Consider the following 25,092-nt stretch of genomic DNA (forward strand, 5'->3'; position numbering starts at 1 on the left):
CCCTCTATGGTGATATTTGGCTGGGAGATGAAGTGCTGCAGCAAGTCCTGCATTTGGGCCCCGTCAAACCTTGCTAAAAGGCCTACTGAATTGGCAATATGCCAGCGGTTAGAGGCACCTGCCGCAACCAGTTTTCCCACTGTATCTAACTTTTTACTCCTCTTATTGGGCTGGGGAGCATCCCCACCATTATGTGCAGAGTTGATCCCTAGTGAGTCTGGTTCCACATGTCCCCTGACGTAAGGAGGATCATTAGGTGAGATATTATATTTGTGCTCTACCCTTGGGGTTACTACTTGGGCTTTTTTTACAGGTTCTTTAAAGGGTTCTGTACCTGGTTTTAACATACCCTTTAGCATGGGTAAGAACTGAACAGTATGTTCTGTTTTGGAAAGGGTTTCTACCGAAATTCGTCCTCTTCATGTACACCATGAGGTCGACCTTGCGGTACTGGGCAGCCCTTTCAATTACCTCATGGTAGGAGGGAGTGTCGTCATTCGGGGGTCGGTGTGACTAGATGGGTAGCGGTCTGGGTTCCCAGGAGGATCCTTTCCTCCGCCAGCACCGCATCGAGAGCCTTCTCAAAAGTTGGCTTTCTTTTGCAGGGCAATGTCCCAACCAGTGTTGGTGATAGCTTTGTTGTGACTTTGCCAGTTTATGGGTAGATGCGGAGTCTTTTTTGTCTAGTAAATCTGCTTGTAAGTGTTCCAGAATCGGCTGTTCTGAATTTTCCGGAGAGCAGAGCATGTGTATCTACAGCAACACATGCTGCAAACATTTTATTTGGGAAAATGATCAGGATTTTGGTTGAAAAAGGCTAAGCATCACAGCAAGTCACCAGTAGGGGCTAGGAATCTGGTGCAAAAGGGATCATTGACTACAGTGAAGATACCAACCTCATAATCTTTTTCCTTGTTGTTGAGAGCTATATTTATCGTAAACGTTGACGAATCATGATGGGGTCGTAGGAATGGTTGTTCATCAGGTCGGTATCTGACCACAAAGTTCAGGAGCGCCTGAGCCTGGGAGACATTTTTATAGGAGAAAACAGAAGAGTTTAATTAAAGGAAGCAATGTCATACCATTTTTCATTCAAGTGAAATCTTTCTTGTACATAAAATGGTAAGTGAATTTTAAGAAGTCACTATATGCATATGCATTACAACCGGCAACTTTCTTATTATCGCGAGGTGGTTCCTCCAAAGAACAGTGATTTTTTTACAATGCTATTCGCTTAATTTAATGAAATTGTATTAAAATTTGCAGTGGCTTGGTCTGTCTACCTAAGGATATTTGTATCAGAGCTCAGAATGGACAAAGTTATTGGGGGGAAATGCGGAATCAGCCTTTCCCATTTCAAGTCCCATCTGAACGTTCTGTGCAACAGAAAAAAAATGAATGCAATTACACAAAACTGGGCATTTATTCAAAATACTTTTTTTTTTAACTTTAGTCAAAATCTATCTGTAGAGTTTAAGATACTTACATTAGGAAATGGTGTCAGGGGTGCTTTGAGACATTACTCGAAGGAAGAGTACTAGACTCTATATGGAACCAAACTGACTGCGGATGCTCAGCTTTTGCTGCACCCATCCTTTTCTAGTTTCGTATGAGATCCATGACCTTCTATATTTAACGGAGGAGTCTGAACTGTCCGTGACAGTAAACCACCCATGACATTATGCCAATGTCAGGGACAGATGCAGGAATCTACTTTACAACACTAACATGAACTATACATGGGTACTATATGAACTTCGCACAAGGTCACGCACTGTTCCATGTAACACGGATACTGGTACACAGATATTACAGCGTGCAGCCATAGACATACAGTTTTTCAGATAACTTATAAATTGGCCTTGTATCAGGAATAGCAATGCAAAAGCAAATATCTGTCGATACATCCACATCAATGTATCTTGGTAAAGATGTGTGAGAAGTGGTCCAGGGGAAGGGAGTAATGCGGTGCTTGGTCCAAAAGCTGTATTTTTCCCTGAAATGCAACGAAGTACATCTGCTCCTAAATGCAGACACCTTTTCAGGCAGGATCCTTAAGCAGATGCAGCAGCACTTACCATGGAGAATACCTGCCCAATTCTGTTCTCATCTCCACCCTGAGCCCTTTGTATACTCCTTCGATAACGTCAATGACTATGGTCACCTGACTATATTGTCCTCAATGACCACCAGTCGGCATTGTCCACGTTTAGCAAACAAGCCTACAACATGTCTTTTGCATTTGAAATATATATCGCAGTGCAGGGCGGCTCCTTACTGTTAAAAACACACCCTTACCTTGGTGTAATAGCCCGGATACAGCTTTTCTGTCACTGGAGCAATGTAATCCAAAAGGAACTTGAGCCACTCCCTCTGGAAGTCAACTTGGTTCATGTGGATGTCTACAGTGGGGACATTTTCATACCCTCCGGCAAGACGCTGGTCCTGGATTTAGGAGAACAAACAATTATCAGGGGGCTAACCAACAACAGACAGTACAGATCAATACAGTAAAGCAGCTCTTACGATTGTGTTATTCGTGTGCTTATGTTTGGCTAAATGTGCATTATACATTACTGGGGAACACACAACTCTTTTTGATCATCTTCATCGTTAACAAAAAATATTTAATTATACTGTTCTTACACTTTCCATAAGTGCCACACAACTAAGAAGCTAATGGTCATGATGAGAGCAATGATGGGATGACTGAGTCCTTGTATACGTCCTAATAATGGCTTTAACTGATATAATGGCCAAAACTATATCCAGAAAGAAGGATGATGGGGAATTAAACAGCGTGCGCATCGGTTGAGTGATTTATATGGTTTTGTTACTTGTTTGTTCGCAAGTTCTTCCCACTCCCTGTGGAATACTAACACCATCATCAGACAAGAAAAATCACAGAATCTCCTATCCTGGACCCTGTGCAGAATACCCCATGCTGCGGTAAAGACGAAGGGAGTACAATCAAAGATGTCCAACTGTTCCTAATTCAAACAGGCATGGGTTAGAGAACTGTTCAAAGAAAAACGATTCAAAACTGTAAATGCAAATAAAGAGAAATTGAAAAAAATATACCTCAGATTTGCATAAACAGGCATCGACGAAAGCCTGTGCATCCAAATGTTTTTACAAAGACTACAGTCCTAAAGGATAGTTTTGTTGTAGTTAGCTGCTCCTGGCAGTATGCAGCATCCCGCGGCCAGTCTACATCTTTAGGCGCCAGCCGTCTGCCCCCGTGGATGGCCACCCGTGGCTTAGCCAGGAGCAGTAGCAAGGCAGTGAGGCGTCGAACTTCAGGGTGCATGTCCTTTTCATATCTGGCGGGAGATGGACGGTGACCAGGGCCACCTCCCTGTAAATGTTGGTCCAGTAGCTGGCTCCATTAGGGCAGTCCCAGGCGAGGTGGCGGAACGTAGCTTGTGGGTCGGCACACCGCAGTCAGCGTGCGTCCGCAACTAAACCCACGGGATGCAGGTGAACAGGTGTGGGATAGAGTTTGTGCAGGAATTTAAAGTGGATGAGACAAAGTCTGAAATTGGGTAACAGGGCTGTGCTGCTTTGGCCGCAGCAGTAAATCCATTGTGCCAGAGAAAGGGGGGTTGTGTCAAGTTCCCAAGCAGTTCGGGCTGCAGGCACGCACCCCGGCACCTTCTCCAGACTCCAGCATTGTGGTATAAAGGTGGGAGACCAGTTTACGAGGAAAAGGATTGGTTAGTAAGTGGTCTAGCGCATGCAGAATGGGAAGGGGCGCGAGGAACGTATCGCCGTGTAGGGCTTGGCATTTCTCTGCTGAACCGTATTCCAGAGTAACGAATCGGCTCGGTGGTCCACTGTAGGGGGTATTCAGATTTGAAGGGACTCATGCTAGAGGTGAGCGGATAGAGTATGGATTTTGACCAATTAATATGGATTGCGGAGTAACTGTCAAATCGGACACCCTCTCGAATAATAGGAAACAGGTGTTTGGGGTTTCCGGCTGTAGCGTGTGATGTCGTCTGCGTACATAAATTATAGTATCCTCCTGGCAGTAAAGTTCAGCCCCTACGGTCATGATGTAGGCATAGTCGAGCAGCTAGTGGCTCCTTTGTTATTGCAGTTAAGATTGGGGACAGCCCTGCCTGGTCCCTATAGTAACTGAAAACGGGGCCGAGGTGACCCCACTGAGGTGGAGGCACGCCGTTGGGGATGTGTGGAGAGAGGAAGTCGATCAAGCGTAGAAACCGAGGACTGATACAGGGCATGTAAGTAGGCGAAATAGGAATGGCCATTCTAGCAAACAAACGCCTTGGCGACCGACATCTAGTAGCACTGCAACCACTTCCAGTTGGGAGTCTATAGAGTGCATGAGTGCGAACATCCTGCAGAGGTTATGGGTGGTCGAACGACCAGGCATGAATCCTGAGTGGTCCAGCCAGACAATATCAGGTAACAGAGGGAGGAGGTGACTGGCAATCAGTTTAGCAATAGGCCTGGGCGGAAATTTTTGGAGTGACAGAAAAACGATGCAAAATTCCACAGAGTTCCGCAATCGGCAGAGTATTGCTCGGCCACCGAAAATCTATTTCTCAAGAGTTGAAGTATTCACGTTGAAGCACCAGAATTTATTTCAGTTGACATATGTAGAAAGTAAACATGAATTTATTGAAGATGCCACTAGATAAGAGCTGCAAGCTCAAATATATATTATGCTAAAGGATCACGTTTCCTAGCACAGGCACCTAATGCACAAGTCTGCTGGCACAGGTGCGGGGTTACTACAACTTATTGAACAGCTGTTTAAATTCTTGCACGCACACTCATACTTTAACATCTTTGGCATCTGTAATATCACAAACGTGCATGAAACTTATTAACACATGCACAAAAACGGTCTGTGTATTGCGCATGCATTCTACTTGCAGAAAACACGAGAAACATGACCATTTATAGATCGCCTTTCGATTCAAACCCAAGTATTTTTTTCATTCAGACCCTCCCTATCAGACTGCTGAGGTCGCATTGCAACTGCAAGCCAGATCTGAAGACATAGGTACTAGGTACACAAACCCTGACAAACGTGCACCACCGTGCCACCAAACAGCAGCGATAGCAACGCAGACGCCGGTCCCCCCTGAACCCTGGTGGCACTAGCAACTCACCAAACCTGCTTCAGCGGTGACCAGTGAGGCACAGGTCCTGGCCCTGTCTTCAGTTCAGCTCCACTCTGCAGCCCGGGCCTTCAGCCGCCTTTCTTACGTGCATGGCTCTCTCAGTCTCAGGCAGAGTGCACCGCTAGACCATCAGGCTGCCTCCTTTTGTGGCACGTGAATCATGCCATGCCTTTTTATGTGCTCATCATGAGTAGGTGAGCGGGCTTGCGCCAGGAAACCCCGCTGCGCCAGCGAATGCCAGAGTTTTACCAAACTTCGCACTCCAAGCGGAGAGCGGAGTAGAAAAAATTCCACTGGTGGAGCGGAGTTGCACCCCCACCCTTATTTAGCAAGTATCTTGTTAGCAAAATTTATCATCGAAAGCGGTCTTTATGAGTTGCATCTATTGGCAGGCTTATCGGGCTTCATTATAGTAACTATGACCACTTCCTGTAGAGATGGCGGTAACAGGCCAGAGGAAAGAGAATCCTGATACATTGCCAGTAGATGAGAGGCGAGAAGCGAGGCATTTTCCTTGTAGAAAGCGCCTTATCTCCAGAAAGGCTCTGAATCACGTGTGTCATCTCTTCCACCGTGAAGGGGGCATCAAGATACGTACGGTGTGCATGGTCGAGCCAGAAAAGTTGGAGCATGTCAAGGTAGGCATCCAGAGCAGTCACAGCAGGGCTAACAGAAGCTAGGTGCAACTGAGAGTAGAACGATGTCATGATCTGGACCAACTCGTCAGATTATGTGTGACTTACTTGCTGGTCATCAACGAGCTCTGCCACAAAGGTTCTGGCCCATGGCTTACGGAGCAGGCTCGCCAGCGTCTTACCAGAACGCTTGCCTTCGCCGTAGAGACGCATGGCTCCCTCCTTGTGGAGGCAATGAGTTTACCAAAAGGCTTCCTCTTCACAGGCGGATAATTTATGCCTAAGGGCAGTAAGAGTTTGCATATTTCACACCGCAAAGAAGTGAAGCTCAGGAGAATACATGTCCCTTATTAATGTGGCAAGTTGCGCACATATCGCCTTGAGTATCCCGGATTGCATCGCTATATAGGCACTAGGAATTATAACCTTAAATGTCTCCCATAGCAGGGGCGGGGAGGTAACTGAACCCTCATTGTGGGAATAAAAATCAAGTATCGCCACCCGGATTTTGTCTCGAAAGACGGCATCGTGGAGAACATTTGGAGGTAGTCTCCAGTTGAAGGCTTGTAGGAAGAATCTCCAGCAAGACAGGAGCATGGTCAGATAAGGTAAGAAAGAGGAGAGGGGCATTCGTGGTCCAGGTAAAAGTGTCTCGGGGGAGCAGCCAGTAGCCAATTGTGGACCAGGCACCATGAGTAGACGGAATACAAGTACCCTCAGCACTGTCACAATGTTTTAAATGCCAAACATTTTGCAGCTAATTGGAGCGAATGAGCGTGTGGAGCTGGGCAGCCGCGCTGAGGTGAGGCCACCTGGTAAAGCTTGAGCGGTCCGCAGTGTGATTGAGGATGACATTAAAGTCCCCTCCCAAAAGAATGGTGCAAGGGCCCATAGTGGTAATTAAACGCCATAGTTCCGCAAAAAACTCCGGGCTGTACGTGTTTGGACAGTAAACTGAGACTAGGATGAATGGATGTCTGTGTAGTGAGCTAGTGACAATGGCATAGCTCTCTTCCCTATTGCACAGCATCTATTGCGTATGCCAGGGCAGCCCCTTGTGGACGAGTATGGCGGTGCCCAGAGCATAATTGGAGTACAAGGATGCAGGAGTCTCCGCGATCCATCCACCCTGAAGGAGGGAGGCAGTCGTCAGAGTCAAATGGAGTTCCCAAAGAAAGCAAACGCCAATGTGGTGTCTTTTAAGATACGCATGTACTAGGCGGACCTTCCGCCTGTCATTAATCCCACAAATGTTCCAAGTCAGACAGAGTATGGCAGTCATCCAGTGCCCATAGGGATATTATGGCTTGCGCAACAAGGAAGTGGGGTGCAGGGCTCGCACAGGGAATAGCATAGGATAAAAAGATGTCTCACCAGGTTTAAGGTACATGAGGCACAACAAGGAAACAGCAGCCACAAAAGAAGACTCTCCCACTACCCACTTCAAACCCCCCGCCAACAGGTTGAAATTCCTTACCCCCACCCCCCTACCATACCCCAATATAAACAGAGCGCAGTTGGAGTCATTCCGTAGGACAACGAGGAGCCAGGCGAACATCACAGTCGTGGACTGACTGGGTGGCCAAAGAAATAGGAGAAGTACCCCATCAGGCGTCAGAACAGGTACAGCGTAAAGATCTCGGGTGGCTTCACCAGTTCGAGTCCAACCCCAACATCCACATCTGAGGCAAAGCAGACCAGTGAATCTGATGCAGCTGTGGGTCAAAACATGACAATCACTCCTGCAGCTGCAGCACGGAAGGTGTCCCCACCCAGGTGGCAATGGTCCATTTTGCCATTGGAGGTGGATTCAGGAATGCCAGTTATGCAGAGGTTGTTGTGCCTGAAGCGCACTTCTAGGTCCTCATTTTTAAGGTTGATGACCTCTGATATTTTGCCCATGAGGAGAAGGTGCTCACCAGCAGCGACCTGGGTGTCCTTCATGTCAGAAGTGCAACTTTCCAGGTGATCTAGGTGGTCATCGTCTTTCGCCTACCTGCTCTTTTAAGCGGTTGATGCAGCTTGTCAGGAGATCAATTTTGGCTTTGATAGTGTGGAGACATCTCTTTTATGTCCAGCTCGTGCATGCTGGTACACAGGCGTGGCTCAGTGGGAGGCCCACAGCTCTGATCCTGGTCCAGATGGAGCGTTTGTTTCTTGCCCTTGAAAGCCAGCTTGGACTCCCCAGCGTCCACTTTCCCCATAATGTGGCATTGTAGGAGAGCGTACTGCACCAGTTCCTGCTTCACCCCATGTCCCTCACACATGGGGCGAGGGGGATCAAGCAGACACAGCTGCGATGACCTGTCCGGGAAGCCGGCAGCAGAGGCAACAGTGTGCAAGTCTCAACAGGTCTTTGCACATGCCTCGTGGGACCGAGTATGGCGCCCAGGTCCAACAGTCTAAGCGAGGTTGGGGGTCTCTCTCTCCACAAATCCATAATTCAGTTAACTGACTTCACCCCAAGCCCTACAGAAAAGGAGTGGGGGGGGGGCACGAGCAAGCCCAGATCCGGGAGGGGTGATCTGCTCCGGCAGCGTGAGAATGCAGTCAATGAAAAGGTGGGGCGCAGGCAGTATATGGGGTTTGCTGCTCCTAGCAGGCGAAGTAGTGGCTCGTGAGGGCCCCTCGTTTTCTGGCCTGATGGTCAACGGCCGCAAGCCACACTGCCGGCACCACCCCCACTTCCACAGCTTACTAGCTCCTCCTTGGCGGGCAAATACGGGCTGGGCTGCACTCTATCGCCAGAACAGTGGCGCTCCCCGGGGGGCCAACACAGTCCACGCCCTGCCTAGAGGGATCAGGAGCCCCTGCAAATTAATGTGGGGTAGGCAGCAGCAGCAAGTTGTACAGCAGCGGACGTCATGGAGCTCTGGCCTGAAATAGATAAGGGGGTCCGCCGGTTTGGGGCCACCAAATCCAGAAATAATGGGCACAGTCAGGACCTGCGATGACGGGGTGCAGCCTCAGTTCCGTGCGTCGTCAATGTGCACACAGACACCGCAGATCAGTGCTAGAGTAATATATCGGCCAGCAGAGCCTTGCTGTGCAGTAGCCATCTTGCTGCCGGGCTCTCTGGCACCCCCCAATCCTAAAGGATAGTTAAAACCTAGTGGAACAAACATGTATATGACCTAGCCGTGGTCTATTTTTTATTTTAATATTTTATTTATTAGAAAATTCACAAACAACAGCAATTCCAACTGGGTGCCCCCTTAATCACAAGTCTACAATTGTTGCTGCAAGCTTCCAACATTTGTCTTATATTGAGATCACAGTGACGCCCCACAAGGCTCCAAAGACCATAGTCTCCATCTTGATTCGGCCAACTTCTGCGACAGCATAGTATTGCAAGGCAGTTAAAACATCATATCTGAGTGCCCCGAGGTCTACAGTCCAAAGAGCACACACCTCATGGCTTTATAGTAACACAGTCCATTTCGAAACACATATATGAAATCTTCCCCTTCAAACCTGTAATAGACAATTTTCAAACATTCTCAATTTCCGAGCCTGTATCATTTTCCATTTCCCCCGTCTCTTTACCTATTAAATAAGTTTGGTATGAGCTTCAGTAGTTCCTAGGCCTGTTCTGAGAGGGAAGCAGGTCATTATATGCATCTGACTGTGTATTACAATAAACAATATCTGCACTGCATGCCAGTTCTGTAAAGTCGGCAGATGTCCCCGAGCCACCTCATTGCCACTCTGCGTCTAACCAACAGGAGCCCAATAGCAACCAAGTGCCTAATCTCTTTAATGATGCCAAGATCATAACCCAACAGTGCCAGCATCGGGTCGGGCTCCAATGTTTCTCCCGTAAGGGCCTCCAGCTCATGGAATACCGCACCCCAGACCTCGTACACACCAGAGCACTGCCAAGCCACATGCATGAACCCAGCCTCATTCTCACCACAGCGCTGGCATCTTGAAGAATCACGCACGCCATAAAGATGCAATCGTACCGGGGTACAATAAACTCAGTTCATATACTTAAAATCAATCAATCTATGTCTCCCATTCGGAGAATAGTCGTCATATTTGAGCAGCAATATTGCCAGTGTCTGCCGCTAATGGGCCCATCTAAATCTCGCTGCCAATCCTGCTGCGCTTTTGTCATCTGGGGTCTGCGCGCTTCCTGCGCAACTGTGTAAAACTTCATGATCAGTTTAGCAGGGGTTCGTACCTGTAACAAGGAGGACAGAGGTGGCACATCAGGTGGTTCCATCATATCCTCCCCCAGGAAGGCATGCAGCGCGTGTCCAGCACTGTAATTATGATACCTGGTTAAGGCCGATGGTGTATTACACCTTAACACCCAATGAGTCGAAAACGCTATGACGTCGCGTTGGGTTATGGAAAAGTGTCTGAGGGAGGGTATGCGGGTCCGCGGCATCCCTTTCGATATGCAAGTGTGGCAAATTGTGAGGGCCGTGTACCCAGTAATGTGCAAATATACTCTGCGCAGCTCTATAGTCCAATTCGAGTTCTGGAGCACTCTGCCCCCCATATCATATAGCAGGGTGAGGACTTAGTATCATTGGGATATTTTGAAATGGAAATAAAAACCGTGGTAGTACTACCATTTTTATTATGGCAAACTGCCCAATGAGGGATAACGGAAGTTTAATCCAATGCTCCACATCTTCCGACAGTTTTTGTGTCACCTTCCCACAATTATCCAACAATACTACTCTGGGATCAGTATGAATTTGTATCCGGAAATAACGTGTTGAGTTCTCTGTTCACTGTAAGGGGTAATCCAATTCTGTAGGGACCGTAGCGGGGTACGACCGATTTATCCCAATTAACTTTGAGAGTGAAGAGCCCACCAAACTTCACCACTAGTTGTGGTCTATTTTTAATGGTCTATAACAACAACATTTGTAAATAAAGCTAGATGTATGTTCGAACAGGGATAGTATGAATGGAGATATTTTGTAAACCAAGAATAAGATCAAAAAAGAGTTGTGTGCTTCAGAGTAACCCTAGTCATTCCGCATAGCTTATGTTCTTGGGCTTGAAGATCATCCTAAGATTAGAGGAAAGGACTTTGGCCTGGGAGCTGCTTCACCCCCCCCCCTCCCCGCTCCTCCCCCCACACCCAGGAGGTATACTTTGGACAATATCCATTTTTTGGACAACAATCTGTTACCTCTTGAAGCAGTCATTCATCCAGATCTGACTGCAGGTTGTCCGTCTGCTTCCTGAGCACGATCGCTCAGAAGATGTGCGATTTGTACACAAATCCATTGGCTGCTGGCAGAGAGCTTGAATCTTTTCTCAGTGTACATCAGGACTCCTCTGAGCCAAAGTCAACAATGTCTAAAATATGGGTTTTAGTTCAAGAAACTTGAAAGGCGTTGAGCAGTTCCGGCCTATAAAGTCCTATGTTTTGGCTCTGCTTCTGCTGCATTCCAGGAAGCCATTTAATAAATTCGGACGCTTCGATTGGGTATTTCAAGCCCGCCCTTCCGTTACAATGCAGACGGGACCATTCAAAGGATGGGTCTTTAGTCTCCTGCTCCTCTGGAAGGGTCGCATCTTTTGGCTTCATCTACACAATATTTTCCCACTGCCTGAGAAGCCCAATGTGAACTGGGGACTTAGAACCACAACCTAACTTTTATAACGACAAACGTTTGCGACTTACCCAGCTCTAATGGGACAGCGGGCACATTTTTCATGTCATTGAAGTACTGTGTGGTAGAATACTGTCACTTTCAGAAAATACATTTTTCATTGGAATGGCCAATATATTTGCACAGATGTACAGTTTTAATGATAAAACTATACTGCACACAATAATAATGAAGTAAAGTGTCTTGACTTGTTTTAATCCTATTCAAATGTTGGTTTCCATCACACATCAGAATTACAAAGAAGTGGGTTTAATGTTTTCTCTCCTCACTGTGAATGTGTACAGTTCATTTACAGGTATTTACTGTTTGTGTGTTAAAAAAATACATCCTGCAGCCTTTCCTCTCACACAAGTGAATTATGTGACAAATTGTCACATAATTCACTGTACTTTTCCTTCTCGGACTGCAGAGCGAGAGGAGTTCATAAACACCAATCCCCATGTTAAAAAACATAAGAAGCAATTTGTCAGAAGACATAGCGTGACATTTGACCTCTGTCACTGAGGTGCAGCAAATGCGGCAAGATAAATACAGAGTTTAGAGGCATCTTTACTTATTGCGGGGACTTTTCCAACGCACCAAACATCGGCAGGTGACCCACGGGAAACACCGCTGTACGGGATGCTGAGGGTTAACCTGAGGCAAGAAGGACGCCGAGATCGTTTCTACAGACAGAAGAAGTGGCAGGAGCAAAGAAAGAGTGGTGTGGGAGCTCGTGAAGATGAGTTTACATATGTAAAGGTATGGGAACATGAAAGCGCGGATTCAACAAAAGTGGCCATCCATTATGCATCGAGGGCTTCCATCACCCGGCATCCTCTGCGCTCACCTCATTCTTCCCGCCAGACCACTGTCCAAAGTGCTCCACTTCTTCCACCAGTTCGTCGCACATCTCCTCTGTGAAGATGGGAAACCAGTAAACATCGGGGCAGGGCTGACAGAGGGGAAACAGAAAGAAACACAGGTCAGACACTGCCAATCAAAGAGGGACTTGTAGAAACATGCAGAGAGCATACAGAGGAGTGCGCGGGGGCACACACACACCCCCGGGCTAAGATATGCACTTTACGTGCATAGTAACGTTTCTGCAAGACCGTGAAAGGAAAGTCGATTTCATTCTTGTGACTCGATGCTGACCGCGAGCTTGAGGGTATGAAAGGTCAAATCCATCTTTCTTTCCTGTTGGACATTACCATTGGTCTTGCCACCTTAGACGCCCTGACCGCATAGGCTGTCAGTGGCATTATGGTCACCTCCATCTCTTGCCTATGCATCTATCCATTATAGAACGGTGCCAATCCTATTTAGAGCCGTGAGTAGATGGGAGGACAGGGCCCTGGACTCTGCCCTTCCACAGTTGTTTCTGCAGTCCTGGATATTGGTTAGTCCATGTGTGCTGGTCTGTGCCCTCTCTCCATTACACCTGGAGGGCTGTGTCTTTGCCCGCTCAGCTAGAGAACCTTATAAAGGGCCTGTGTGCGCCCACATTTCCTTTTCGTACACCCTTTCTGAATGCTCGCTTCTGTGGCCTCCTTAGCGGTCACTGTGCTTTTCCTCATGCGGCAGAGTTCAGCAAGCCTGCTCACCCCAAACACCTGGATATTCTTTTCATCCCCAAGACCTGGTTATGGTCACATTTTGCCGCATGCTTCCTTCCTTACATGGCTGGCTGCGGTACAAGAGAGGGCTGCCATTACCTACCAGAGGGCTTGCAAAGATCTCTTCATCTTTCTGTAGTGTCCTCTTTTGAACGTTCACCACATGCTCTTACAGCATCCCTGCGAGTACTTCTCAATGTTCTTTACCATCCCTGCGGCTGCTGCACACGTCACTAGGATTTTTCTCTAGTCTGATAACATTGCTTTTTCATTTGCTGTCTGCCTTAGTACCAACACCTTTCCTCTCCTACACACAATCCTGGCATATGTTGCTCTCGCTTGTCTGGGTATTGTCCCGACAAGCAAGACTGGGGCCCCAGGCAGGCGGGGTTGTTGGGAACCAGAGTAGTCAGAGGTTTCTGAACACTACATCTGGGACTAGTGTTGAATACTAGTAGTTTCCTGAGGATACATTGCTATGGCGTTCAGATTTGAAGACCAATGACTCCTGTCCTTTTAGCACTTGTCTCTGTCAGGGTAGCAGGCTGGGCAGGCAGCCTGCTGAGGTGTGGCCTTAGAAACTCACAAAGCACATGACACCGCGGATACTAGCTTACAACTTCTCCGTCCAGGCAGGGGCTACATTTTGTGAGCGGAAAGTACTCAACTGCAGGTAAATAATACTCCTAGGGTGGGAGCAAGGAGTCTCCTGCAGATGACTGCGTCTTTGTGTCGAGAAGCGGCATAGGCCGTCAGGGGTTACTGAACACATTGATTTTGTTTATGAATACACCATAGTATGCAGGAGTAGGGGGGATGTGAAATACAAAGTCACACCATATCAACAGGACCAAACCTCTTTATGTACCAACTCTCACGTATCTGAGAGTACCCTAAGCCAGTAAGAGCAATTGGGCGCACATAGGGCCAGATGTACGGCCATGGCATTTTGCGACTCGCCAAATTGCGTTCAATTGCGAATCACAATTTGCGAGTCACAAAATGCCATGTACAACAGTGTCTGAGACACGGTTTGCGATTCCCAATGGGGTCGCAAATTGCATGCCTCGTCAATAGTCATGAGGCACTCGCAATTTGCGACCCCATTGGGAATGGCTGGCCCTCCCAGGGATGGTGGCCTGCTGGGCTCAGCAGACCATGTCTGGGACTGCTTTTAAATAAAACAGTTTTTTTTTTAAAAGCAGCCCGTTTTCCTTAAAGGAAAACAGGATCCATTTAAGCAAAGACAAATGAAACGTTTTCGTTTGATTTTCTTAAGGGCAGGTAGTGGTCCCTGGGACCACTGCCTGCCCTTAAAAAGTATTTTACCCTGCATTCACAAAGGGGAAGGGGTCCCCTGGGGACCCCTTCCCTTTTGTGAGTGCTTTACCACCCTGTCGAAGAGGGCGGTAAATTACAAGTGTTTTGTGACCGCAATTGCGGTCACAAAACCTTCTTACATAGAGTAGCGAATCTCTATTAGGAAGGGACGCCTTTGGAACGCCCCTTCCTAATAGCGAGTTGCAAATCCTATTTAGCGGGTCGGAAAGTGAGGAAAGCTCAGTTTGACCAAACCATACATGCAATCTTTAGATTTTCTGCCTAGTCAGGCTCAAAACCCTAAACAATGATTAACACCACTGTGCTGATGTACGGCACAAGTATTTGGGGAAATTGCAATACAACACAAACAGGTAAGTGAAAAGGTGTTTGAGAAGACGGTTATCTGTCCCAATTTATGTTTGCTACTCAGAATTAGGATTACTGTATCAAGAAGACAGTTTTAACCTAGCACCATGAATGCTATGGCTCTCCATCTGGTCAGAATCTGAAACTCTTCTTAATCAGGATAGAGTTACTATAATTTTCTGCAGCGGGTGTATATGACCGCGGCGAGGCTCCAGCGTATAGATCCCACCCGGTCACATGAATGCCCTAGATGTCACAAAGTCCACTCGGGGTTCATGCATCTGGCGTGGGAATGCCCAGAGGTTCATCAGTATTGGCTTGCTGTGGTGACAAGGCTCCGTGAAGTGGTGGGTATCTCCCTAGAGGCTACTTCTGAACAGTGCCTCCTGGAGCCGGTACAGCAACGCATAAAAAGGAAAATGGCTAATAAGTTACTACAGCTAGCATTGGTGTTGGCAAAACGGACGGTGGCCATTTGTTAGATGGGTGAGCGGGCTCCATCGTTTGAAAATTGGATGAGGGATGTGGGTGAGTGGTCCCTGGCGGAGGAACTGCATATGAAAGCCTGCCGCAAGGATGACAAGCTAGAGGAGGATATTGCGCTATGGAGAGAGCTCTGCAGGGAATTGTTGCATCCAACAGGGACTAGCAGTGAGCAGGATGGTGTGGCTGATTGTAGCAGCAGCAAGTAAGCATTGGTGCTGGGGACAACCCTAACTGCGTCTGGTGCTGGTTTTCACCGCTGTGTCAGCAAAGTGTAAAGTATATTTAACTGTGCAATGTGCTTAGGACTCAAATGTATACAATGTAAATAAGTTAATGGATATTGTCTCGATTGTATTCAGTGTATGACCGCTAAGTTTTGGTGAGGAAATTTTATAAATAAAGTTTTTAAAAAAACAACGAGGATAGGGTTATTGAGTGTCTTCAGCACACTAATGTACGCATTATTTCATGGTTAACATACATAAAGGATCAATTTATAATGTTAGAGAGACCTGATCTTTTAATAATCCATAGAGCATCACTACACTAATTAAAGCTTGTATAAAAGCAGCATTTCTCACGATGTTGAAAAGAAGAAGTGTTCAACATTGTTCCCTCTCCATCCGGTCCAGATGTTTTGATTTAGTTACCCCAACAGATGTTGCATACTCTGAGTTCTCTGAGTGCGATGTCCTTTTTCAGTTAACCCATTCCAGCTAGAGTTTTATGCGATCACTCTTCTGATGGACTACAACCTTTGTGTGATTTGGTCGATCACTCTTGCGGTGTTCGCCTGTTCCCCTTCCAACTGAAGTTAGGATGGAGGTCTGTTCCCCTTCCTACTGAAGTTAGGATGGAGGTCTGTTCCCCTTACAATTGAAGTTAGGATGGAGGTCTGGTCCCCTTACAACTGAAGTTAGGATGGAGGTCTGTTCCCCTTACAACTGAAGTTAGGATGGAGGTCTGTTCCCCTTACAACTGAAGTTAGGATGGAGGTCAGTTCCTCTCCCTACTGAAGTTTGGATGGAGGTCTGTTCCCCTTCCAACTGAAGTTAGGATGGAGGTCTGTTCCCCTTCTAACTGAAGTTAGGATGGAGGTCTGTTCCCCTCCCTACTGAAGTTAGGATAGAGGTCTGTTCCCCTTAGGTTGGATGCCACCACCATATTTGAAAAAGCAGAACCCTGCTCGCATTTCCTTTTATTGGATGGGACAATGTCAGGCCCATACTGACCATCATCATTTGTTGCAGCCTTAGCACTGTGCCTTTTGACCAGAACACAGTACTGAGACAGTCACTCTCTCAGTACTGGGCGGCCTCCTTCAAGCTACTGAGGAACGTGGCACCTGTCTGCTTCGTGAAGCAACATCTCCTTGCTCTATTTGGACCTGGAGGTCTGTTCCCCTTCTTACTGAAGTTAGGATGGAGGTCTGTTCCCCTCCCTACTGAAGTTAGGATGGCGGTCTGTTCCTCTCCCTACTGAAGTTTGGATGGAGGTCTGATCCCCTTCCAACTGAAGTTAGGATGGAGGTCTGTTCCCCTTCTAACTGAAGTTAGGATGGAGGTCTGTTCCCCTCCCTACTGAAGTTAGGATAGCGGTCTGTTCCCCTTAGGTTGGATGCCACCACCATATTTGAAAAAGCAGAACCCTGCTCGCATTTCCTTTTATTGGATGGGACAATGTCAGGCCCATACTGACCATCATCATTTGTTGCAGCCTTAGCACTCTGCCTTTTGACCAGAACACAGTACTGAGACAGTCACTCTCTCAGTACTGGGCGGCCTCCTTCAAGCTACTGAGGAACGTGGCACCTGTCTGCTTCGTGAAGCAACATCTCCTTGCTCTATTTGGACCTGGAGGTCTGTTCCCCTTCTTACTGAAGTTAGGATGGAGGTCTGTTCCCCTCCCTACTGAAGTTAGCATGGCGATCTGTTCCCCTTCCTACTGAAGTTTGGATGGAGGTCTGTTCCCCTTCCTACTGAAGTTAGGATGGAGGTCTGTTCCCCTCCCTACTGAAGTTAGGATGGAGGTCTGTTCCCCTTCTAACTGAAGTTACGATGGAGGTCTGTTCCCCTTCTAACTGAAGTTACGATGGAGGTCTGTTCCCCTTTCTACTGAAGTTAGGATGGAGGTCTGTTCCCCTTCCAACTGAAGTTAGGATGGAGGTCTGTTCCCCTTCTAACTGAAGTTAGGATGGAGGTCTGTTCCCCTTCTAACTGAAGTTAGGATGGAGGTCTGTTCCCCTTCCTACTGAAGTTAGGATGGAGGTCTGTTCCCCTTCCAACTGAAGTTAGGATGGAGGTCTGTTCCGCTTACAACTGAAGTTAGGATGGAGGTCTGTTCTCCTTCCTACTGAAGTTAGGATGGAGGTCTGTCCCCCTTCCAACTGAAGTTAGGATGGAGGTCTGTTCCCCTTCTAACTGAAGTTAGGGTGAAGGTCTGTTCCCCTTCCAACTGAAGTTAGGATGGAGGTCTGTTCCCCTTCCTACGGAAGTTAGGATGGAGGTCTGTTCCCCTTCCTACGGAAGTTAGGATGGAGTTCTGTTCCCCTTCCTACTGAAGTTAGGATGAAGGTCTGTTCCCCTTCCAACTGAAGTTAGGATGGAGGTCTGTTCCCCTTCCTACTGAAGTTAGGATGGAGGTCTGTTCCCCTTCCTACTGAAGTTAGGATGGAGGTCTGTTCCCCTTCCTACTGAAGTTAGGATGAAGGTCTGTTCCCCTTCCAAACGAAGTTAGGATGAAGGTCTGTTCCCCTTCCTACTGAAGTTAGGATGGAGGTCTGTTCCCCTTCCTACTGAAGTTCGGATTGAGGTCTGTTGCCCTTCTAACTGAAGTTAGGATGGCGGTCTGTTCCCCTTCCAACTGAAGTTAGGATGGAGGTTCTGTTCCCCTTCCTACTGAAGTTAGGATGGAGGTCTGTTCCTCTCCCTACTGAAGTTAGGATGGAGGTCTGTTCCCCTTCCTACTGAAGTTAGGATGGAGGTCTGTTCCCCTTCCTACTGAAGTTAGGATGGAGGTCTGTTCCCCTTCCTACTGAAGTTAGGATGGAGGTCTGTTCCCCTTCTAACTGAAGTTAGGATGGAGGTCTGTTCCCCTTCCTACTGAAGTTAGGATGGAGGTCTGTTCCCCTTCCTACTGAAGTTAGGATGGAGGTCTGTTCCCCTTACAACTGAAGTTAGGATGGAAGTCTGTTCCCCTTCTAACTGAAGTTAGGATAGAGGTCTGTTCCCCTTCCTACTGAAGTTAGGATGGAGGTCTGTTCCCATTCTTACTGAAGTTAGGATGGAGGTCTGTTCCCCTTCCTACTGAAGTTAGGATGGAGGTCTGTTCCTCTCCCTACTGAAGTTAGGATGGAGGTCTGTTCCCCTCCCTACTGAAGTTAGGATGGAGGTCTGTTCCCATTCTTACTGAAGTTAGGATGGGGGTCTGTTCCCCTTCCTACTGAAGTTAGGATGGAGGTCTGTTCCCCTTCCTACTGAAGTTAGGGTGGAGGTCTGTTCCCCTTCCTACTGAAGTTAGGATGGAGGTCTGTTCCCCTTCCAACTGAAGTTAGGATGGAGGTCTGCTCCCCTTCCAACTGAAGTTAGGATGGAGGTCTGTTCCCCTTCCTACTGAAGTTAGGATGGAGGTCTGTTCCCCTTCCTACTGAAGTTAGGATGGAGGTCTGTTCCCCTTCCAACTGAAGTTCGGATGGAGGTCTGTTCCCCTCCATACTGAAGTTAGGATGGAGGTCTGTTCCTCTCCCTACTGAAGTTTGGATGGAGGTCTCGTCCCCTCCCTACTGAAGTTAGGATGGATGCCACCACTTTTGAAAAAGCAGAACCCTGCTCGCATTTCCTTTTATTGGATGGGACAGTGTCAGGCCCATACTGACCATCATCATTTGTTGCAGCCTTAGCACTCTGCCTTTAGACCAGAACACAGTACTGAGACAGTCACTCTCTCAGTACTGGACGGCCTCCTTCAAGCTACTGAGGAACGTGGCACCTGACTGCTTTGTGAAGCGACATCTCCTTGCTCTATTTGGACCTGGAGGTACTTCTTTCTATTTTGTTGGTCATTTAGGTTTGAAGGTTAGGGTCCTCAATTGGTTCTTATGTTTTTTTATGTTGGCACACTCCATGTACAGCTTCATCGCAATACTCGGTTGGCACACTATGGTGTGCTCCAGGAAATCACTTTTGTCACCCAGTTAATTCGAATATGGAGCATCTGGTGCACACATTGCAGTCCCTTGTGGTACCAACAGGGAAGTGATCTTTTAGGGATAGGTACCATCTTCAGGTTCAGCCCTTATCTCTGGAACTCCAAGGGCTAGAAATGTAATTCAGGTTGTTGCAGAATCAGGGTGACCTCATGCAGCTAGAAGTACCTGCTAGAGGTATGAACTCTTGCTGCTTTCAGGCCCCTCTCTGGCTAGGCATTAGATGTGGTGGATATGACATTGGCTCACCACCCTTGACAAGACCACGCTGCTGCTCAACGACCTATATAATGCTCTTGGTGGACTTTGGGCCAGCTTCACTGCAGGAAGCCCATGGTTCCTTGACAGTTTGTCTGTGGGAGATGTCCTCCATGTGGAACTGTTTGTGGATTCATTCAGCACCTCCTAGAAGGCGTACTTCAGTTGCTCATTGTTGGAAAGGCGTTCTCCGGGGGGCTTCGGAAATCGTTCCTGACCACCCGTTGACCCACCTCTCCCAGAGTGTAGGCCAAGCAAGGGCGGGGAGGCCCTTCCTGGAAGGGTCTCATACCTAGGATCGCACACACTGCGCTTGCACTCTCTGACAGAGGGACACCACACAGTAGTTCTTCGTAAGACAATATATTTTATCGTAGTCGTAAGGGATCTTTACGATCCGGAATGCAGGTATGGAACAGTGCCACATTCGGCGGCGATCTCGTGAAGGGGGGTATGGGGGTAGTGGGACAGTCTGAGTCAGTGTCTCTGCGGAGTATCCTGCGCACAGCTCTCAATCCTCGAGCTGGGGGAGATGTTGCTTCTCTCGGCAATCTCTGCCGATTCCCTTGGAGGAGAGTGCCGCGAGTCACTCAGCAGGCACAGGTGGTTCGGAGTTCGGGGAGCCGCGACAGCGTCAGCAGGGCTCAGATGGTTCAAAGTTCAGGGAGCCGCGACAGCGTCAGCAGGGCTCAGATGGTTCAGGGTTCGGGGAGCCGCGACAGCGTCAGCAGGGCTCAGAGGGTTCAGAGTTCAGGGAGCCGCGACAGCGTCAGCAGGGCTCAGATGGTTCAGAGTTCAGGGAGCCGCGACAGCGTCAGCAGGGCTCAGATGGTTCAGAGTTCAGGGAGACGCGACAGCGTCAGCAGGGCTCAGATGGTTCAGAGTTCGGGTAGCGTTCTTTGGTTCGGAGAGTGATCGAGCTGCGACCAGGTCCGCAGGTTCTAGTCAGTCCAGGTCTTCTCTGCCTCCCGTCCCTTCAGCACCCCTTGTTATACTCGCCCTCCTCTTTGAAGTCCGGAGTCCTTGCCGAGAGGGGTCTTGGTGCCTGGGGGCGGTGTGTCGGGACTTCCTGTCGCTCGGCCCCTTTGATCTGTTCAGGTGGGTCTGGGAGGGACTCCAGACACTCAGCAGGCGAGGCGCCCACTCACCGGGGGCCTGGTGGCCGATCGAAACCTTCCTTGGGGAAGAGACCAGAGGTGTGACAGGGACGGCGCCTCCCGGTCTGGCTTGGGGGGGGGTTTCTCTCCCTCGGCCGGGCATGCGTGTTGGGGTCTGGCCGGCCATCAGGATGTTGGGCCATGGTTGCCGGAAGTTTGTGACATCGGGGATTTAGGTGCGGTTGCGGGGTGGCTTGCTGGTCGGGAGGGCCCACGCCACGAGGCCGGTCTCACATGTGCCCCCCCCAGCTGAAAGGCGGGGAGAACTACCCATCCACTTGGGGGTTCTCCTCGCTGAAGCGGAAGAATCGGGACAGGCCGTCCGCGTTGGCGTGGTCCGCCTCGGGCGATGCTCCACAGTGAAGTCCATCCCCTGGAGGGAGATTGACCATCGTAGCAGCTTGGGGTTTTCTCCTCTCATTTGCATCAGCCACCGCAAGGGTCGATGATCCGTCTGCACTCGGAAGTGGGTTCCGAACAAGTAGGGCAGTAGCTTTTTGAGGGCCCAGACTACTGCGAAGGCCTCTCTTTCAATGGTACTCCACCGCTGTTCTCGAGGTAGCACCCTTCGGCTGATGAAGGCTATGGGCTGATCTACGCCTTTGTCGTTGAACTGTGAGAGGACTGCCCCGATGCCGTGTTCCGAGGCGTCCGTCTGGACCACAAACTCCTGAGAGTAGTCGGGGGCTTTGAGCACCGGAGCAGTACATATAGCGGCTTTCAAGGCGTCGAACGCTTTTTGGCACGGGGGAGTCCATTGTATTTTCTTCGGGTGCTTTTTGGAGGTTAGCTCTGTGAGGGGGCCTGCGATGCTGCCATAGCTCTTAATAAACCTCCGGTAGTAACCGGTGAGGCCCAGGAAGGCCCGGACTTCCGTTTGGGTCGTCGGGGGTTCCCAGGACAGGATGGCGTCGATCTTCGGCTGGAGGGGGGCGACCTGCCCGCTTCCCACCTGGTGCCCCAGATAGGTCACAGAGCCTTGTCCGATTTGACATTTGCTGGCTTTGATGGTTAGGCCGTCCTGGCGCAGGGCCAGCAGTACTTGTCGGAGGTGCTGGAGGTGCTCGGTCCACTGGGAGCTGAATACTGCTATATCGTCGAGGTACGCTGCGCTGAACCCCTCTAGTCCGGACAGGACCCTGTTCACCAGTCGCTGGAAGGTGGCCGGGGCATTTTTCATTCCAAACGGCATCACCCTAAAGCGGTAGTGCCCGTCCGGGGTGGAGAAGGCGGAGCGCTCCTTGGCTCCCTCAGTGAGCGCGATCTGCCAGTATCCGCAGGTTAGGTCGAAGGTGCTGAGGTAGCGAGCGGCCCCGAGGCGGTCGATGAGCTCGTCTGCGCGGGGGATAGGGTGAGCGTCCGCCCGGGTGACCGCATTGAGTCCCCGGTAGTCCACACAGAATCTCAGCTCGGGGGCGACACCAGGGGCGGCCGCTTTCGGGACCAGGACTACCGGGCTGGCCCAGGGGCTGTCGGAGGGTTCAATCACCCCGAGGGCCAACATCTTGGTTACTTCGGTCTGGATGCAGGTTTGGACCCGATCATGGACCCGGTAGGCTCGGTGTCTCACTGGCGGCCTGTCGCCGGTGTCTACGTCGTGGACACACCAGTCGGTGACCCTAGGGGTTAGGGAGAAGAGGTCTGTGAATTGTCTTAGTAGCCGGCGACAGTCGTCGGACTGTTGGGGGTTGAGGGTGGTGGACAGTCTCACCCCCTCTACGGAGCCATCTGTTTCCTTAGCACACAGGAGGTCTGGAAGGGGCTCTGCGTCTTCTTCAGTCCCATCGTCGGCGGCCAGGAGCAAACTCAACTTGGTCCGCACAAAGTGGGGTTTGAGGCGGTTCACGTGGAGGACCCGGAGGGGTTTCCGTGGGGACTGCACATCAACTAGGTAGGTGACTTGGCTCTTCCTCTCGACCACCTTGAAGGGACCAGTCCATTTGTCTTGGAGGGCGCAGGGTTTCACCGGGGCCATAACCCAGACCTGTTGGCCCGGCTGAAACTAGACCAGCGTGGCATTCTGGTCATACCAGCGCTTCATCTCTTCCTGGCTAGCCTCGAGGTTTGCCTCTGCGAGTTCTCGGAATTTCCGGGTCTGGTTGCGGAGCGCCAGGAGATAGCGGAACACATCAGGAGGGGTTCCCCGGGGAGTCGTTTCCCAGCCCTCCTTGACCAGGCTCAGGGGTCCCCGGACGGGGTGTCCATACAGTAGTTCGAACGGGCTGAACCCCAGAGACTTTTGGGGAACCTCTCGGTAGGCGAACAGGAGGCAAGGGAGGAGGACGTCCCATCTCCGGCGTAGGGGTTCTTTGAGGCCCATGATCATCCCTTTCAGGGTCCTGTTAAACCGCTCGACTAGGCCATTCCCTTGGGGGTGGTATGGGGTGGTGAACTTGTATGATACCCCGCACTGCTGCCATAGGGACCTCATGGATTTGGAGATAAAGTTCGTGCCCCGATCACTCACAACTTCGCGGGGGAACCCCACGCGGGACAAGATCCCCATCAAGGCCCGGCCTACCACGGGGGCCGTCACGGTACGGAGGAGAATGGCCTCGGGGTAGCGGGTGGCATGGTCCACCAGGACGAGGATGAACCGGTGGCCCTGGGCGGTCTTGGGATCCAGGGGTCCCACGATGTCGATTCCCACCCGCTCAAAAGGGGTACTAACAACGGGGAAGGGTTGTAGCGGGGCCTTGCGCTTCCCCCCACTCTTTCCGCTGGCCTGGCACGTGAGGCATGACTTGCAGTGGGCCTCCACATTCGCTCGCATCTGGGGCCAATAGAAGTGGGTAACTAGTCGCTGGTAGGTCTTGTCTTGGCCTAAGTGTCCTGCCAGGGGTACATCATGGGCCAGGCCCAGGAGGAGACTTCGGAAGCGCAGGGGTACCACCAGTACTCGGGCCGATCCCAGCTCGGCCGACTTCTGTTCGCTGTACAGGAGCCCGTTTTCCCAGTATATCCAGTGGGTTCCGGACTGGTCGCCTGCTGCTTGGGCTTCGGCCTGTTGCCGGGGCCCAATGAGGGAAGGGCAGGTGGCTTGTTCCTGGCAGAATTCTTCTCGGGAGGGACCTCCCTCGCAGTGCCACTGGGCCATCTCGGGCAGGTCCCCGAGCTCGGTCAGTGGCTCGGGGTCTGGATGCACTGACCCGTCATCGGGAATGCTTTCTTCTTCCGGAAGAGGGTTGTCGGGCTCGGGTAGTGCGTCCCGACCCTCAGGGACGGCGACTGTGTTCAGCGGTATGGCCTCAACTCTCTCGGAGGAAGGCAATCGGATAGTCAGAGCGCGTGGTGGCGCATACCCATTCGGGTAGGCCCATCATCTCGAGATGGGTTCTTCGTTCCACTTGTCCCCACGGGGAACTCTCAAGGTCGTTACCCAGGAGGCAGTCTACGGGTTGGGAGGTTCGGACTGCCACCCTCAATTTACCGGTGACTCCCCCCCATTCGAAGGGTACCAGGGCCATCCGGCATAGGCTCTCGGAATTGTCTGAAGAGATGACTGGACAAAAGGCGTCGGGCAGGATCTGGTCTTCGGAGACCAGGTGGCAGTAGACCGCGGTGACACTCGCTCCGGTGTCGCGGAGGCCCTCGACGCGGTGACCGTTGACCGTCACCTGCTGTCGGTACTTCTTCGTGTTGGCGGGTAGGGGTGTTCCGGGGACCATCTCTCAGTCCCCTAGGGAGACCAGGGCCATGGCGGCTGGTTCCCACTCTTCGGAGTCTTCCATCTCTTCTCCTAGGGCTACGGAGGCCATTTGTCGAGCCGGAGGGGTTGTCGTTGCGGGTCGTTGGTACATGGGACACTGGGGGTCACTGGCATAGTGTCCGGTCTGTTGGCAGCGGAAACAGGTGATCTTGACTCGGAGTCCATCCTCCCCCCCGGTGGCCCGGTGCTGGCTGGAGGTGGGCCTGGAAAGTGTGGAGGTTGGCCTCTGGGAGGACTGGGCTGGGAGCCCCCCCGGAATTCTCTCGGTCGGCCTTGATTCCCTCCACCACTCTGGCGGGGGGGGTCCCTGACTGTGGCGACCGTAGTCCCCCACGGGCCCCCGGGAGGCCCGGGTGTTCACCCATCAGTCAGCTTCGACAGCCAGTTTGAGGGTCAGTGAGCTTGCTGTCCGGGAGGTGCTGGCGTAACTCCACAAAGCAATTGGCGGACAAGTGTTCCCATGCAATTAGGTCGAACAGCTCCTCAAAGGTGGAGACCTTGCTGCCCTTGATCCACCCGTCCAAGGCCCGGCTGTAAAAGTTCACGTACTCCACCCAT

General features: G+C 50.3%; 1 protein-coding gene across 1 annotated transcript in view; it reads right to left on the reverse strand.

Moving 5' to 3' along the window:
• Positions 1-25,092, reverse strand: part of PLOD3 (procollagen-lysine,2-oxoglutarate 5-dioxygenase 3) — a 361,546-nt gene that overhangs the window by 12,185 nt on the left and 324,269 nt on the right. Inside the window, exons 16-18 of the mRNA XM_085639312.1 lie at positions 12,263-12,367; positions 2,299-2,445; positions 897-1,022 (exon numbers count right to left, since the gene is read on the reverse strand). Of these exons, the coding sequence (XP_085495438.1) occupies positions 897-1,022; positions 2,299-2,445; positions 12,263-12,367 (378 nt within the window). The remainder of the gene's footprint in view (positions 1-896; positions 1,023-2,298; positions 2,446-12,262; positions 12,368-25,092) is intronic.

The sequence above is a fragment of the Triturus cristatus genome, chromosome 12 (genome assembly GCF_964204655.1).
Source record: "Triturus cristatus chromosome 12, aTriCri1.1, whole genome shotgun sequence".
Lineage (NCBI taxonomy): Eukaryota > Metazoa > Chordata > Amphibia > Caudata > Salamandridae > Triturus > Triturus cristatus.